Source organism: Gambusia affinis, linkage group LG17, assembly GCF_019740435.1.
Source record: "Gambusia affinis linkage group LG17, SWU_Gaff_1.0, whole genome shotgun sequence".
Taxonomy (NCBI): Eukaryota; Metazoa; Chordata; class Actinopteri; order Cyprinodontiformes; family Poeciliidae; genus Gambusia; species Gambusia affinis.
In genome coordinates, this window is record NC_057884.1 from 7148427 (window position 1) to 7167035 (window position 18609).

Sequence of the window (18609 nt, forward strand, 5' to 3'; positions counted from 1 at the left end):
CTCTCTCATCTTCCCCGCTCTCTCGCTTCCTCCTTGTTTGTCCTCCTTATTCCTTTAAAGAAGTTTTGCCCCCACTCCTCTTCTGCCTCCTCCAATTGAAGTGTCTGTTTGTCTCCTGCCAACACTGTCACACTGACTCCTCTGTTCTCATTTTGTCTCCAGCCTTGTATAATGAGCTCTGCTTGGGACAGGACATTCTGCAATTTGGCCTTTAGTCAGGGGAGTGGCTGAGTGAGTGTCCGACGCATGAATTAGAGGACGAAGGCGACACATCATGGATAGATGGCAGCAATTTGGCTCAAGTTTCTAGTTAGTTGTTTTGAGCTTTGTTTTTTAAAGAAAAGGCGGATCTGTCGGCCAGATTAAGCAATTCAACCAATCTGATTTTAGAGATGAAAAACTTTTTATTGTCTTATGATTAACTGGGTTCAGTTTGATGTCGAAAACCAGCAAAAAAAACAACAACAAAAAAAACAACCTAGAAACTTTGAACATGTTTGCGCATTTCCACAACATTTTGAGACTGCATTTGTAAAATTCATTCTACACTTAGTGCTAACTTCTCTATTCAGGTGTGACAGTTTAAAACACTATTTAGCTGTTTTTCAAGAGCAAAAACTGGAATATTTAAGATTTTAGTTGGACAAATATTGGGATATTAGAAAGATATTATTTCACTTAATATGTTTTGAGTTAATGTAAACTATGTGAAATTATGTATTTTTTATATAAACCATCTTTATTTCACTTCATGGATTATTTGTTTGCGAGAAAAAATAAAAAGTTGCAGCTGTTTAATTTCAAATGGTTCTCACAATTGTTGTGGAAAACCTAATGTAGGATGCATTGTACAACTCTATGTTTACCACAAGGGGTCAGTGTTGACACGGCTCTGATTTGGCATTTAAGCTAAGCGTAACAGAAAAATTTAAACACATTTTGTCTTCTCCTATAACATTTCATAAAGGGTCCTTTTCTGTTCCTGTCTAGAACAGAGCTTACCCCTCAGATTTTTTTTGAAGGATTTAAGTATTGTGACAAAGGCAGCTATGGAAACATGTTGATTTTGCATAAAGCATTCAGCCTTTTTTTTTTTTTTTTTTTTTTTTTTTCCCACCAGGGGGTCTTTTGTGGGGTCTAGTGTCCCTTACATGACAGTAGGCTGACAGGAAAGGGGGAGGGAGGGAAGACATGCGGCAATTGTCGGCCGGGTCCGGGAATCGAACCCGCGACGGCCGCGTCGAGGACTGAAGGCCTCCAAATGTGGGTCGCGCTATCCCCTACGCCACCACAGCACACCCAGCATTCAGCCTTTTTAATGTTCAATCATTTTCCTTCTCAACAACAAGGAGATGGTCAATTTTCTGTGTCATGGTGGAGTACATCTCATAATTTCCTGCATTTTAAAAGCTCATGATGCCATTCACTTCCAGGGTCTTATAAGATTATTTATTTAATGTGTCAAGCCATAGTATTTCTAGTTAAAGTCCAACCAGCTCCACAAATTTACACATGTGATTGTAGGACATGAAGTGCTTGCTCCAAACAGCCTGTTGCTGTGCAGATTATGTCTAATACTTTGATAGTTATTTTTGGAGATTTTTTTTTGTTTACATTATTCTGCTCAAAGTTTATGGCAACAAAATCCCCTTAGTTTTGTGGCCATCCTTGTTTGTAACAACTTTAGATATTTGGAACTTTTCAATTACTGTCATGACATTAAATCTGGTCAGTTTAGATGAGAAGCTATTGTCTTTAATATTTTACGCCTGTCTTACTTGAATGTTGTGTTTTTTCCAATTCCAAAGAGTAGCTAAGACAAAAGGACCTGTGGCTGTTCCAGTTATTTACTGGAATCACAGATTGTGGTGCCAGTAATTTTGGTGGCAGTGGGAAACGAAAAAATAAAAATAAAAAATCCAAAACTTCGGCAACGATTTTTATGAAGTTCGTCATGTCCATTGTGTACTCAGCGCTTCATTCAGAAAATGATTGGTCCTGCAATAAGGCTGACTCACAGCTCTATTGACATTTTTATTTGCTACATAAATCTAGTGTCCGATGAGGAGGAGCAGAAAGAAAACACAAACAAAAAAAAACATCCGCTGTACACACATTAACTGAACTTGTATATTCATACTCAGGCCCTGCATGAGAATTTTCCAGAAAACTAACCCCTCGTGCCTTGAAAAGGTTTATTATTTAAAAACCTTCTGGATCTAAGTGAATCTGCTGCTCTTTTTTTTTTCCTTTGCTCTGGTCTACACTTCAGATGTAATTCTATGTGACTACTAACCTGTAGAAAAAAAAAAAAAGAAAAAAAGACAATAGCGTCGGCTGTGTTAGAAATCAATGCGACTCTCTTTGTGCTTTTGTTTGCTCTGAAATAGGAGCCAGCTCCACTTTCAATCAGTTGTGCATCTACGATTATAAACAACTTACAAAAGTTCTGAGTTACTGTAGTTCTATGCTGGGATTCAACCATTTGCCTTGGCATCTATTGTACACCCAACATGTGGAAATATTTGCCAGTGAAACAAAGGGAAAACTGAAAAGGTATTATAATACAACTGCCCTCTGTCTTCTCAGTAGAGCTGTGTCTAAACATGCAGAGTGAAAGGAGATTTTTTTTTGTTTTGTTTTGGTTTTGTTTCATTTCACAGTGCAGTCTGTTTGCTTCATAGATTAAATGTGCCCTAAGTACAACAGTCTTTCATGAAAGGCTTACAGGCAAACATTCGTAATGAATGAAGGTAAATAGGGACACTATACCAGCTGGTCTAATATGTGCCTTTTTCTCTTTTTTTTGTTTGCTGCCATGTGGATTTCACCCTTCTCTCCTCTGTTCTGCTCCAAAGGTAAGACATTTTGTTTTTATGTTTTTATTCACGATTGCTCTCAGCTCTCCTTTTGCTCTCTAAAATCTCTTTTATTTTCTTACTCAAAATGATCTATTTCGCAACTTCAGCCGACTCGTTTCTGTCTCACGTGCTGCGATGCGTCCTTCGGCTCCACGACGGCCCCTAATGTTCCGGTTTTAGTGTTTTTTAATGGCCTGTGTTGATTAGGACAGTTATGTCTTTATACCTTCTTGCAGAACAAAAGCGTATCTGATAGAGCAAATCTACTGGGATCTACTAAATGCTGGCAGAACTACAGGATGATTACCATTTATGGTCTGGGGATTCATTTAAGAACTCCACATCTATAATTTTGTCAGGGAAAACCACATCACTAGGACTTCACTGAGCACCACAAGCCCTTGTTTATGCTGCGGTTGGATCAGTTAAACTCCAAATAGAAGAAAAAAGCAAATAAGCGGGTTGCAAATATAAAATGATTGTTTACAATTTGGTCTTTATTGTCTTTAGCAGCAGATTTTCTCAGAGCCACTGCTAAGATTCCTGCTTCGCTCGTGACATTGCTCATGGTTTTCTTTTTCTGCTATTTATTTGAATTTGAGTTTTAATGCTGCATTTAGTTCCACAATTATTGGCAATCGCTGCTGCTGCTGCACTTAAACTGGATTTGTCCCCGTCTACCCGTGCATGAATCACACTGTAATTTTGATATATTTGTTGGACTCTTTTGAAAGTCCGTATTTATTTATTACCCATGTGAAAAACAACAGTCAACTTTTATGGTTTACATAAGTCACAAGTAACTGCATTATTTTCTAGGCCATTTTTTTGTGTGTGCGCATGTTTCAACTGTCTTGAAAGTCCCTCAACTTTTACTTTCTGAAACCAAATAAGAAACTGCAGGGAAGGGGAAATTTTGTGCAGGGGCTGCACTAAACTTCCCCTTCCCTGCAGTCAGTGGAGATCGCAGGTTTCAGATTGTGAAGGTGGAAGGTGGCCGTGTTTTCTCAGGGGGGGAGACTATCTGGGCACTCTGGGCAGCTGACACAATGCTGAACTTCTTAACTCACCTTTTACGTCTCAGTCTCAGCATCAAGCGAGTTGCCTCCTATTTTGCGATCGCAAAAGCAGTGCACTGAATGAAACTCTCAGTTGAAACAATAAATTTAAACTGTACTCTTCTACTATGTGAGGTAGTGAAAATGAGTCTAGAGGAAATGCATCCTTCATCCTCAACTCTAACTCTGTTACGTTTGGGCAATTTTTCATGTTTATGTTACATTTGACTACATGTATTCCTTCGCATTAACGCATGCATATTCTTGAATAAATTGGTGAGTTTTTAATTCTACTATGCTGTTCTTACAATCTGACAATATAGTAAGAACACAGTGAGTTTACTGCACCATGCACACCGGTCTTGCAAAAGTATGGATGTGACCTTTGGGTTGTAACAACCAAACAAGACTCATAATAACATCATTGAAGGTCTGAGCTGCTGTTTAGGTCCTGAACTACCTTCAGACAAAATTTCAAACTTTGGGCTCCTGCCTCTTTGACTTTGATCTCAGATAAACGACCAATCTCCAATTGCTCTGTGTTGAATATGGATTTGCTAAACTAAGCATTAGCCACTCTTTTTGTCTGTGATTTATCATATTTATGTCTGTAAGAAAAGAAAGCCAGTGGCCTATGGATTCAATTTACAGTTCAAGGACAGCATCCTACTTGGGACATTATGATTTAAATTGAGTAGCCAATAATTTTACAAGTTCAAAATGTTCAGTTGCAAGCAAAAAAAAAAAAAACAAAAAAAAACGTTGCTTTAAATCAGTTTTTACTACCTGTATTATTCCCAACATTCAAAGACACAGGAGCATTTTGTTCTTCCAAGTTCTCATCAGGAAAGTGTTTAATTGTCTATATTTTAGGAAATGACTAAAAAACGGTTTTGCATCTTATACTAGCATAAGTTTTAAGTTTTATCTAGCTTGCAATGTGGTCAACTCTAACTTCGCTTTCATCGTTCCTTTTCTCACTAACTAGCACCTTTGTTTTCAAGCCAGCAGCAGTACGGTATCAACTCTTCGTAACCCTGACACTCTGCTCTGGCTGTCTGTAAACTCTCAGCCTAACAGAAACCCATTGTTGGTAGGAATTCCCACAGACGCCGTCATGCAAATAGTTGGGAAAATGCAGACCAGTCATTTCATTCAAAGCAGCTATAAACAGTCTCATTGTACAAACTTCTCGCGAAATTTCAGGTAAAGGAAACGTAAAAAAAATATATTGAGACCATAACCAATCATCTTTAAACTTTTTTCACCTCCACTGATGCACACCTTGTGCAGTGCAACTGAAAAGCAAACACATTTTCCTGATAGAGTTTAAAAGCTGCATCAAGCTGGTTGATGTCCTAATACTTTGTTTTACATATCCTGACTTAGTCCTGAACTTGGACTATGTCTTTCCAAAATAAATAAATAATAATAAAAAAACATATTCAAAGGTTTTTTTCTATAGAAGAGGTATAGCTTTCTAATAGACACCTGTAGGTTTTGTGGTACAACAACTGACTGGAATTTACTGTTCATGTTTCACCCACATTGACAAAGAGTTTAGTGGCAACTTTAGAAAAGTGAACCCAACCAAACCACCAAAATGTCATTTGGGCATGATGTTTGTTTCTGTGCTATGTTTTTTTTTTCTTTTATTCCATAAGCAGGGGTGAATTTATTATTGTCTTTATTCATACTTGAGTCGCGGACAAGCCTCCAGTCAATAGGTGGCAGCAGTGTTCGAATGAATCAGCAGGCTGCCCGTTCAAGGCAGTAGTACTAGCAGGCTACTCGGACATACCGGTGTAAACAAAGGTGATGGCGGAGGATACAAGCGCGGATGTTTTGAAACGGGACTACCTCTGTAGAGCAGAGATGGAGAAGTTTGTGACTGTGAAAAGCAAATCGGCGGTAGAGGTTGGTAAACAACTGATAGACTACAACAGGTCTTAATCTATTAAGATGCTGAGCCATTCAGTGATTTATAAACCAGAGGTATTTTAAAATCTATTCATTGAGGTACTATTTTCTTGGTTTTAGTGAGAACGTCAGCACTCTGGTCAGCTGCAGATGTTTGATAACCTTTTTTTTTAGGCAGAGCTGCACAGACGCTGTTGCAGTAATCAATGCGACTAAATATAAATGCATGGGAGGGTTTCTCTAGCTCTTGTTTAACCCTGGAAATCGTCTTCAGGTGATAGAAGGCCAACTTTGTATTTGTCTTTATGTGTGTGTGTGTCTGAAGGTTCAGATCTGAGTCCATCACTACACCCAGATTTTGGGCCTGATTGATAGTTTATTGTCTGTAGTAGTTGAAGCTGTATGCTGACTCTTGATTGCTCCTATTTAGATCCAGAGATAATAACTTCCATTTTGTTTCTGTTCAGCTGAAAAAAGTTATAGTCCATGCATTGATTTGTACTAAGCAACTCAGCACTTGGATGGATTTGTGGTCAACTGCTGACATTATAATGCAAATCTGTGTATTACTTGCATAGTTATGGTAAATAAGAGGGATCCAAGGACTGAACCTTGGGTATCCTCAAGTGATTCCTAAAGCTGTGATTGGCTTGATCTTTATGCAAGATTTGAACCAGTCAAGTAATGCACAGAAGAGTCCAGTCGCTTTAACAATATGTCATGGTCAACAGTGTCGAATGCGGCACAAAGGTCCAACAGAACCATCACAGGTCATATTTATGTGGATACCATAAAACAATGCAAACTGTGACAACTTGACAGCTGTGTCCTAACGTTTTTCTTCTCAAAGATGTGTTTGTTTTCAGAAAAATGATAAATGGTAAATGCTACTTTAACCATGGGGAGGAAAAAAATCACACCAATTTGTATTTCTCTAATTTCTAGGCATTTAACAGACCTTTGTACAATTTTGAGACACCGTGCATATCTAGTTTGTTGTCAGCTGACAACATTCCAATATGCATTTTCAGATCAATTCTAAACCTCATTATTTGTATTTATCTGACTTTGCTTTTCTGGTCTTTTTTTCCTTCCCACAAAAAGAACAATAGAAGTATAGCTTCTGGGTGTCTCATGACCCAAGCAGAAAGTTGACACACAAAATGATTCATATTTCATTTGCTTCTCTACACGAGGCTCTTGAGGCAAATTTTGCTGATGCATAACTCTTAATGGACATTGTGACTGCTCTTGGTGGACACTGAGGCAAAGAGCCTAGCCTCCGTTAGAGACTCACAGACACACTATTGTGTTATGTCGCTGGAGGTTTATGGGTTGAGGTAATGTCAGAAACTCTGCACAGAAGGCTGTGTTATGGTTCCCTCTGCGCGCAGTAGCAACAAGCGTCGCGATGAACAATTGAGCAGCCACGGAAGGAAGGAAATCTAATGTCGATGGGAGCAGAGGAGAGGGAGACTTTTTGATTAGGCACAATCACCAGATATATGCATGGTAGGAACTGTGCAAATGTTGATTGCAAAGGTTCAATTTCAGCCTGTTTTTACATATGTATAAAGTGCAGCTGTAGTCACAGGAGAGTCAAGTTGCTTGGAGACCGTCTTGCAGCCTCTACCTTTTATGTGCTTGTCTATAATTTTCTTTCTGATCTTGAGGGACAACTCTTTATTTAGCTTCCTGTGGTCCATGTCCATTGTGGTACCATGTCATCAAAACACAGTGACTACTCGCTACCTTTTAAATAGGCAGATTGACTGTGTGCATGCTTGAAGACACCTGCAATGCTAATTGGAGGACACACCTTAGTTCAACATATCCATGAGGTCAAATAATTATCAAAGGTTTTTGTCCACATCTGTTCCACAAGTTGGGCTTTTCGGTCATTAACCGAGGGGTACCAGCAATTTTGTCCGTGTTTGTATGCTTTCATAATGCAATATTATCAGCCAACCCCTTGAGAGGTCCATGTTGGTCAACCTCATCAACACAACATTGTAACTCAGTTCCTTTCTTACTTCAGAATATGAACTTTAAACCCTGGGAACATGACGTGATGACTTGAAATGATTGTCTGATGCTCTTCTCCTCTTTGGGTTTCATTTGCTGGTGTACTGTCAAAGACCTCTCTTTTTCTCTCTAAAATTTGCATCTTCAGCTTGTTTCAAAAGATCATCTGCAGAGTTGTGTCACTTTTGCTTTTCCCTTGAAAATTTAAGGTAGCAAAAGTGAGAAAAGTGGAAATGTGGTCTCAGAAACAACTAGAATTCATATGTATAAGGATTCAGATTCAAAGCCTGATAAGACAAACACCGCTTAGCCTTTGATGCACAGTGCTTTTCCCTTGTTGGACTATGCTCTGCCTTCCTGACGCTCTTCCTCAGACCTCGCTGTGATTGGCTGTGGGACGCTCTTTACAATACATTTACATATGCTGCTAGAAGGCGGTCACTCCCATTCTTCCTTTCTTGCCCAGGGAGGCAAACTAAAGTGGACAGAATCTAAAACCAGGAGTAGAACTTCAGACTGGATTAAGAGTCACTTAAAGTAGGGTGTGGTGATTCCTCTTAAGAATCCGACTTATATGCTGCACCGGATGATTTCTTCCACCTCCGAGTTTGTTATTGGTCATTTCGGCTGTCGGAGGAAACAACGACGTGCCGGCATCTGGAGCCAGTCACGTTAACTCCGTTCCAGACAAGTCCTTATCTTTTGCGTGTTTTGCAGATGTCCCAAAAGTTTTGTCTGTTGTTCTCAGCCACATAGCATGCTCTCTCCTCCCCTCCTTGTTACACACACTCAGAGTCACAAGAGGTGAAGGGAATAGGGTTTTGGAAGTATAGAAGTTTGCAACAAGTGGATCCTTTACTCCTTAATGAAACTGAGGGACTAGTCTTATAAAATTCCTTCGGAGCCCTCTTGCTCTGGGAACAGGAGCAGCCTTCCTGTCTTTCAGGATACCAGCTCACACAGCATTCCCGGACAGCATGCCTTTGGGATCTCACTGTGGGAAACACTGACGGGGAGAGTGCTCAGAGCCCGTGGGACTGGTCTCAGTGGATGCTTGATGGGTTTTAAATTTTCTCTTTCGGCAGTAGGAAACTGTTTCACAGCGGAGTGGATATCAACATACAACACGACCCATGAGGACTCTGAGTAGACGGGGAAATTCTGCAAGAGGATCCTGAAGTAAAAGTTTGCAATAAAGTCAGCTTGAACTTGGACTTATAAGAACTTGGCTTGGCTTTTATCTGCACTGATTTAAAAAAAAACAACAACAAAAAAACGAACAAGAGAACGTGTTTTCAGCCCAAGTGGTTTCGCTTTGAGATCGACAGCATGGCCGGGGTCACCAGGAAGGGATCCGGGAGACCCTCATACTACTACAGATTCCTGGGCAAATCCCGACTGCAGCGTCAGCGAAGCCGGTCCCGCAGCCGCACCAGGCCGTCTGCCAACAGGGGTAATAAAATACTACTGCTGCTTAAAAAGCCACTGAGGAGCAGTTTGAGCCTCGCATGCAGCTGCTGCCCCCGAAATATGACAGAATACAGCTGCTGTTTGGCCAAAAACAAGATGCTTTGACCTTTCCTGTTTGCTCTTGATTCACATTAGTTTGTTTGTCAGAGTATGAAAGGAGAAAATACCCTGTTGAGACATGGCACTAAATAGAGGCAGTTCTCTTTCTCTTTTCTTTTCTTTTTTTTTTTTAAATATACATTTTTGTACACAGGGCAACTTCTTCGTTTGTTTGTTTGTTTTTTTCTTTTTGGTGTCATTACTTTTAGAAGTCCACAGCAATACTACTTTGTTGTAGATGCCTGACTGTGAGCTCTGGTGAGAGGTAACAGTTTGGTGTCACCGTTCACAAAGTGATGATGTTCTCACGTTGCTGTGCCATTGCTTGACAGCTCTCAGTCTAGCACAGTTCCACCCTGTTCGGGCGCCTTGCCTGCAAGTATTTTTGGTGTCAGCATAAAAAAAAAAAAAAAAAGTCAGTTTTCTGCTCTATATAAATACTTCTTCTCTTTTAAGTCTGGGTCCTCCGGCAATCTGTTTCTTCAACGCTCTGTTTTTCTTCCTTTCGGTGCTGCAGGCTGCATTTGAACTGCTAGATTATAGTGATAAGTCTATCTCCAAGGCTTTGTTGAACTTTTTTATAAGAACAAGAAGTATCTCTGAATCTTCAACCTATTGATTTTTTTCCCCCCTTCAGGCTAGCTGCCATAACTTGCCGATCAGGGAATCGTGTAGACGGAACTGCATGTTTTTCTTGTTTTTCTCAACTGTGGATCCATGCAAACTTTCGGAAGACAAACAGTTCAGACTAATTTCCCTTCAAGATCAAACTGAATATTGAGTTTTATGTAATCAAGATCTCCCAACTGAGTTGAAAGACAGTTTAAGTTCAAATTTGATTCAAAAGGAAATCTTAGTATCTAGAATTAAATTTAGTTGCTGAATAGTAATGTTTTCCTAGTACATCCAGGTCTGAAGAAAGATGCATGTGCATAACGGAGTTCAAATGGACAAGATGAGACAAAGAGTCAACCAACCAACTTGATTTATTCACAATGAAATGCTTTATGAAACATAAACTTTGCTTTATAGAATCTGTCTGTAAATAGTATAAAAATGCTTCTTTTTATGTTTTGACAAATAGAATTCGTGTATGTTCCTGCAAGAATGGAGACATGAGCAAGTCAGCCCTTTGTCCCATCAGTCCTATCTACGACTCTGCATTCAACCAAAGTTACTCAATACCGTCACTGCAAAAACACAAAATTGTACCAAGTATTTTTTTTTTGTCTAGTTTCTAGTGCACAAATATGAACTAAAACAAAACTAACTTACAAGTAACTTTTTGGCAAGATACAGAGACTTGTTTTAAGTAAATAATTTCTTAATATTTATGAAGAGTTCTATTTCCATTGGCAGATTTTTTAACTCATAACAAGACATTTTCCTACGTTATAAGTTAATTTGTCTGTCAGTAGAACAAGTAATTTTTCATCAATATTAAGGAATTGTTTACTACCAAGCCTCTATAACTTGCTGAAAAGTTGCTTTTAAGTTAGTTTTGTCTTATTTCAAGTGTAATGAAATATTTACACTAGAAACCAGACCAAAATTACTTGGCAAGATTTTATATTTTTTGCAGTGCTCTACAAAGCTAGTACAGTAGACCCTTGCCAATTTGTGGATAAGCATTGGTAGATTTTTTTTTTCTCAATGGAACATGACTATTTGCTAAAAATCTACCTATTTGCAGATCTTTATGCACATCCAAAATGTTTGAAAGAAAATTTTGCTTGGAAAGATACTACTTTACAAGTTACTGATTTCTTTTCTTGAGTGCTCCTTCCACCTACCAGTCTATGCCGCCCTGGGTGGTGGGCCATATCGAATAAAGACCTAGTTTATATCCAGCTATGTTTTAATGAATCTCTGTTCAGTCCAGAATTACACAAGTCAGTTTCACTAGTCTCAATTCATTATTTTGTAACTTTTTAAAATTCTTCCAACAATGTTTACAACTCTGTCGCATATTATTTCTCACTCTTTCAAAGTGTTGTATTTCAACAGTACCCAAAATGTTCCCTCACAAACTATTTAAAAGTTCTTTCTCATAACCAAATCTTGTTAGCTGAATGTCAGAGAGCCATAATTATGTGATTCTTTCAACATAAAATAGCAGCTTAAGAGCAGATTCTTTTGTTACTGAAAAGCAGCGCTCGAAATATCACGCTTTAAGCACACACCTTTATGCCCAGGCTTATGAATCCATAAATGTATTTTACCAGATGAAGTCACTCATAAAAATAAAACGCTGAGCTGTTTCAACACCGTCCTGAGAAATAGCCTTATTTAACAAGAATCAATATAAACTTCCAGCATGTGGATCAAATCGATTCTTTGCATGAAGGCTTCGTCACGTTCTTCAAAGTGAAACGGTGGCTGCGCTTCTGTAGCCAGAACCGGACAAAGTCAGGCCCCAGTCATGAGGAGGAGAGCAGAACGTGGTGGTGCCTCTGCTGAGCGTCTTCACTCTGATCAAAGTGGTGCTTTGAAGTCTCCCCGCTCTATCATTCACTGGTCTAAAGAGCACACGCACGTGCACGAGCTCGGACACAAAGACACTCGCAGAGACGCTCTTGCCTTGATCTTTGTGGGTAAGCACAGGCTCCCTCCACGAAAACTTTTAACACAGTGATCAGACGTTAACAGCAACACACAGCAGAGCAGCTCGTATCCAGATGGAGAAGTTTCTTTAGAAAAAAAAAAAAATCTATTTGGTTCCTGTGGTACTGGAAAATGTTTGTAGTAATAAAATTTTACTGTCTCCCTAGACCTCCTTGTAATTTAAAGTAATTCTCGGCAGTACTGTAAAAAAGTTCAAATAAAAGTCTGCTATTTCTTTGAGCTTCTCATCAGTGACGTCATCTGTGAGTTGTCGGCTCAACATGTGCTGGTCATTGTTTTATTTTTTTTTTAACAAAAATGGCAGCATTTATGCCTCTTGAAATTTTCCCTATTTTGCCAAGAAGCAAAATTGTTAGGTTTTCTTTAGGCCTGGATACAAATGCACTCATTTGAGATTTTTATTTGTAACAAATAAAAATTAAAATCTGCTACACTGTGCTGGTCTGTCGCATATAAATCTCAGCAAAATGCATTGAAGTTTGTTGTAATATAATACAATTTGGCAAATATTAACATCTACACATACTTTTTTTACAAGTCATACATATAGGCATATTTGTTTGAATTTACTTTAGAGGTAACCGAGAGACATGCAAAAAATGAAATCCTGTAAACGTAAACCGACTTAAACTCATATTGATGTGTAGTTGCTTTTGATAAAATTAAGAAAATGCATGTATGAAAGTTGACAAAAAATAGAGGTGAACACAACCCAATCGAGTGCTACTTCCATCTCATTTAGTTGAAGTGCTATTAGCATGTTCTTGAAAATACACAGGCCAGTGCAGACCTTCTTGGGAAAACCCAATAATGACTGAATATTTTTTACAGATATATCTGAGAATGTGAATTCATTTAAATAAATGAAATTTATATAATATATACAAAGTTTCCCCCAGAAAACTTGTTAAGCCCGGTGGCTGGGAAACTCAGCAGTCATTGTAAAAATGACTTGAGAATTGAGTATCTTCAATTCTATGAACTCAGTACTTGGTCGGTGCTCCTTCTGCATGAATAACTGCATCACTTATGTCTTATGTGTAACTATGTGTGGACTTTTGAATTCTCTCAATGTTGGTCTAATCTAGTTTCCTCCATGGCTGCAGTACATCATAAACAAAACCTATTGCAGCATGACGTTCCATCCAACTTTGATGTGTTATCTAACCGGTTGAAATAAGTGTGTGGGAAAGAAATTAGAGTTTTTTTTTTTTCCTCTCTAAAGATGTTTTCAGTTCGCCTGAAGCAAGTTGTATAATGCTGAAACCAACATTCATCACAGCAGGACAATATAGAAATGCGCTATAGGCCCGGTTCTCTGTTTCTATCTTGAGAAAGCTGCTGCAGTCTCTTATGAAAGCCTGGCAGCCTGTTTCGCAGATCAGATTGCATGAGCTCATGTGTTTTCGTTTTCATACCATGTGCATACACGCTCATTGTTATCTGTGAATGGAAGATCTTGTGTGCTTTTGGCTCACCCCTGAACACCACTCGGGATCTGTTTCCTCCACTTTGCCGTGGATGGTGACATTGACATGCAAAGACCCTACTTATCTCAAAAAAAGAGAATAGCAGACGCACAGGAGGGAAATGTTCAGTGTGATCCCGTATCTTGCACTCAGGCTCTAACACTGTTGTTTGGATCAGAACATTAGGTCTAAACCTTGACTAGAACAGTGTCATGACAGCATAATGTGGATGTTTATTAACTGTTAGGTGAGGAACCTTTTGTATAAATGGTAATGGATCATGACTAAGTACATCGAGCACAAGATATAATAGAAATGTTCATCACTCTAGATGACCTTGATTTGTTTTTCCTTCTTAAGTTGGTTTGTTATTGACAGGACGTTAACATCCTGTAGGTTCCGCTAACTAAACCTGTCAGTCTCTAGAGAAAAACATTTCTCTCCCCCCATCCCTCAACAATCTCAGCTAACCTTTTTTCCCCAAAGTTTACTTTTAGTTAAATGTTGTCAAAATATCTTCAGAAAACCTGGAAACTGTTTCAGGTCTGTCAGTCGACCTGCTGTTGAGTTTTCTGATGTTTTTTTGTTTTTTTATCTGACAGCAATCCTATGTAACAATTTGCTCCCCAGAGTATTTTTATGTCTTGATGGTACATTTTTGAAAATATAACCCAGTCTTGATTTACCTAGCTTGAAAGCCTTTTGTTGTTTTAGTTTCAAATGGGCGCAGGTCCTTTCTCTGCTTCACCATCTGGTGTGTTTACGGTTTTGGTCATTTCATACATGACTTCTTTTAGGTATACAATAGAAAATCGGCTATGGTACATTTAATACTGATTGTGCTTGATTACTAATTCGCCATGTTAAAAGCAGCTAATTTGATTTAGTTAGTGACCCACAATTAACTGTGATTAGAAGTGATTTTAGGTCTTCATGTCTACAGCAGAAGGTCACCTAGGGTTATTTTGGCTCCTAATGTGTCATGGTTCATAAGGCTTAAGTGGCCAAGATGGACCAAACTAATTAATTACAATGCATTTACATTAAATAAAATTATGTCAGATGTGTTTGTTTTTTCTTTTTGCATTTAATTTTTACATTACACTTTAAAAACCATATGAAAAATGGTTTAATTACATAAGTCCGCAAGGGTTTGCTTGCTAGTAAGAAATGGGAGAAGTGCATAACAGAGTACAATTGGATAATAGGATCATAAGATGTCTAGTGGATGGATGAACAGACGGATGAATGGATTTGGAAAAAAAACAATGACTTCAGTCTTGCCTATATCAAGTTGGAGTAAATTCTGACAATTCCACTTGTGAATAGCTTAGATGCGACTGACCCCTGGTCTTCTCTTGGATTAGAAGCCACAGTGCCTTACAAACAGCTAAAATCCATGAATACACAAAACCCCTATAAATACTCTTGTATCTACCTATTTGAATAGCTCACTCTAAATATACCTAAATATTAATTTAGATGCACACACAGTGGAAACTGTCTTAGCACTACTGCTAGGATATGTAGTCTACCTTTTTTTTTCCATTCTCGAAGGTCCAGCCAAGGAAAATAGAAGATGCTCTTGTATTGACTGCTTTACAAACACCAACCGTGTCAAATAGCTTTGCGTCTAAATGGTTTAAATTCCCAAAATGAATTTTCTTTTGAAGACTTTAACTGCTCTATGCAAAAAACCTGCCATTAGGCAGGATTTTCTACGAGTCACGTTTCACAGAGAAATCAGTGCATGGGTGAATCTGTAAATATTGAACCACAAACAGGTGGTGACCACTGTACACTGACTCAATAGCTGCAGTGGACAAAAGTCACATAGTGACAGAAATATAAATTGGGATGTCCACACTGAAATCTTGGAGGATTACTTGAGTTGTGCTGGGATGTGGGATGTAATAATCAGCTGTATTGAACGCAGCACTGAGTTCCAGTTCAATTATTGCAGAATACAATACTGCTAAAACATAAGTTAAAAATGTACAGCCATTTTATTTCCTCCTCCAAAGCTTTTCATTGCCATGTGGACATGTTTTAAACTTATGACATCTCAGAAGTCAAGGGCTGCCAGCCTCCATTAGCAAAACATGCGCACCTCCATATTATGAGGAATCAGTGAGAATTGTGTGTTGGCATAACAGTTTTAACCTGCTCAAATCCCTCTGAGAGCTTCACCAAAGGAAAACAACAGGAGTTGAAAAGGAAAAACTGAGGTAGAGAAAGCTGTAGTCGCAGTAGTAATTAGAAAGACAATGAGGTGAAACAATACAACATTTGCTAACTCTTTCTGGGTATATTGACTGTTTTATGAGAGTTCAAGTTAGAGCACCAACTATGATCACTCAAAGTTAAACTGGCACAAAACAAATACTTTTCTACAAGATGTCTGCAGCTTGGGGAACACTATTTGATTTTCCCAGTAACGGCTCAATAATGCATCACTGCTGACAGTTATTATGCATAATTATATCCTCAATGTGTCGTTACCAAGAAACACTTGTGATCGATGCTACTTGCACCATGCTTTTGTTCTGTCACATGGAGTGTTTAGACTTTCAGTCAAGTGCGTCTGGGGTTCTGCGAGTGTGTTTATGTTTGGGCTGATGGGAAATAAGGACAGAATTAATGCTGATATGGAGAAGATGGTGAAAACATCACCGATAGTCACTGTGACTCATTCACATTTGCACCCAAACACATAAAGGAAGCAAACAAACAGTCTTGGTTGGACTCCCAAAGTCTTAATCTGCTGTAAAAATTAATACGATGGAGATAAAGGAAGTGATTCATTGGAAGTGGTGCTGTATTCGAATCCTCAACGTCTTCACTGATGGAATCTTTTTTCTTTTTTTTTCTTGTTTGCTTGGAAACAGATAAGTGCCTTTATCTGTTTTTGTGGTTTGTTTTAGAGCAATCGCTCTAAGATTAAGGATGGGTTGGGAAAAGAAAGGCCTCGATTGCCAACGGAGGCAGTTTGACTGGTGGTTTGACTTTGAACCAATAAAAGCACTGAGGAAAGGTGTTTTCTGTCTGCTTTCCAGCTGTGCATAAGTACCCAAAAACCAACAGAAGAATTTCTAATACGAAGGGCAAGGAAAGGTTAGTTCAGCTGTGAAGTGGCTGAAGTGAAACCACCAGAATTTTGTCATCATCTCAGTGTTTAACCAGGGATTACTCTGTGATCGCACTCTCATTTCTGAAATCTGTGCCCTTGCATCCACTCTTTCCCCTCAGCATGAGTCATCAAGAAGGGCCAGATGACACAGTCTGTCTGAGCACCCAGAAGAGTCCAATAACAGAAGGACAGGTGCAGGATAATCCCGCTAATCCATAGAAATCTGTGCGGATTACATTTCAGAGCCGAAGAACAATTTCAGAGAAATGACTGCAGGACTATAGGAATGCTTCAATAACTCGTCATTATTGAATTGCCTTTCAACATGCTGCAGTTACAAAACAGGAGGTGACAGAGAAATCCTGCATTATGTTAAAACAAGGATGCTACTGTGGTACTTTTTACCAGCCTAAAATATTTCTGACACCTAATTACATCCTTCGTGTTGTTTACATTGGCTGACCACTCGAGCCGGTGAAGTCTCTCAGCTTTGGGAACGAAGGATAGAAAACACCATCCCGCATTCACAGTGTAGAGCTGTCCACGCACTTCTGAATCCCCCCAGTCTTCTTAGACGTGCATCTGAATAAATTAAAAAGGTTAAGTTCATGTAGTTTCATAACAGAGTGATATTATTTTATGTTTGATTTGTTCACAATAGAAAAGTTTACAACTAAAGAGTAACCAATATAGTTTCTTGGAAAATTAGAATATTACCTAAGGTTGATTATAATCACCATGTTTGATCCAGAAATATTATCTGATTAAAATGTGCGTGTGCTGTGCAGTATCTGCTTGGTGGAGGCTTGTTTTGAATTACTGCGTCAATGCACAGTGCCATGGAGGCAATTAGCCTTCTTGTGCTTGCTGAGGTGAGGAAGCAGATGATGTTTTAATGTTAGTGTTCCGCTTATCTGCAAAGCTGGCTCTATGGTCCATTAACTTCCGCTTGACAATAGTTCGTAGATTCTCCATTTGGCCAAGGTCAGGTTGGTTTTCTGGTTCAATGAAGCACAGTGAGGCCATGATCATTTGTGATTGTGAGGGTAGGTCCAAAGTCCTACCCTCGCAGGCAAATCTGCTTTTCCATAAAGTGTGTCAGCACAGGGAAGCATGACATGCTCTAAAATTTGCCCATCGCCCCAGAGTGCTGATTTGAGAAAACACATTTGACCAGAACCGCCGGATGAAATGGCTGCTACAAAACTTTGCATTGAAGTTAGGAAGTAGCTTAACACAAGGTACGCAACAGATGTAGTCTGTGCCGTGACTCCTGTTGCTTGTGCAGATTTTTTTTTGTCAGCATTCTTTCTTCTACTAAACTTTCCATTAACACGCAGGCATCAGAAAGTTGTAACCGTGTTAATGAATTACCAGTAGTGTCTTTTTGCAAAAAGACAAAATAATACAAAAAAACCCTTTTTCCTTTTCAGTTTTATTGGTCAGATGTTTTGAAACCAACCAATATAATTCAATTCTGTGTCAATTGGTTAATTTTCTTGCTAAAGATTACAAATTTGAAACACTTAAGTGTACTTTCACTAGACATTAATTAATGTTTATTGTATACTGCAACCACTGTTCATATAAAATTGGTTTTAAACTTGTTTATGGTATATCAAAGCAGAAAATAAACTAATTGAAATTTTAAATTTAATTGCTACCAGCTGTCAAATTTAATAGTTTAGTTACAATAACTGAGATTTAGCCTTAATGTATTTTGATAGCGATAGTAGTTATAATTCCAACAGAAAATGCAAGAATTGCATGCTTTACTTTTTTGTCAACAAAAGCATTCCTTTCTTTTAGCTTTTATTTGATTGTTTTCAACTCAGCAAAGCCTATCAAAGCACAAGCTGTGGGCAGTATAAGCCAGATATGGTGAGATTTTTACTTTTAAAAACAATGTTTTGCTTATAAAAAATCATCAGACGTTGCCAATGGAAATGTCA

The 18609-nt window shown here is 38.6% G+C and overlaps 1 protein-coding gene across 7 annotated transcripts in view; it reads left to right on the forward strand.

Moving 5' to 3' along the window:
• Positions 1 to 18609, forward strand: part of dab2ipb (DAB2 interacting protein b) — a 156417-nt gene that overhangs the window by 26376 nt on the left and 111432 nt on the right. For 3 of the 7 annotated variants that reach the window (XM_044144560.1, XM_044144565.1, XM_044144561.1), the window contains exon 1: positions 8640 to 9317. The exons of 3 other annotated variants lie outside the window; for them this stretch is intronic. In XM_044144560.1, coding sequence (XP_044000495.1) covers positions 9194 to 9317 — 124 coding nt within the window. In that variant the 5' untranslated portion in view covers positions 8640 to 9193. Of the gene's footprint in view, positions 1 to 2662; positions 2859 to 8639; positions 9318 to 18609 lie in introns of those variants that run through there. One more of the 7 variants, XM_044144562.1, reaches the window with a different exon arrangement.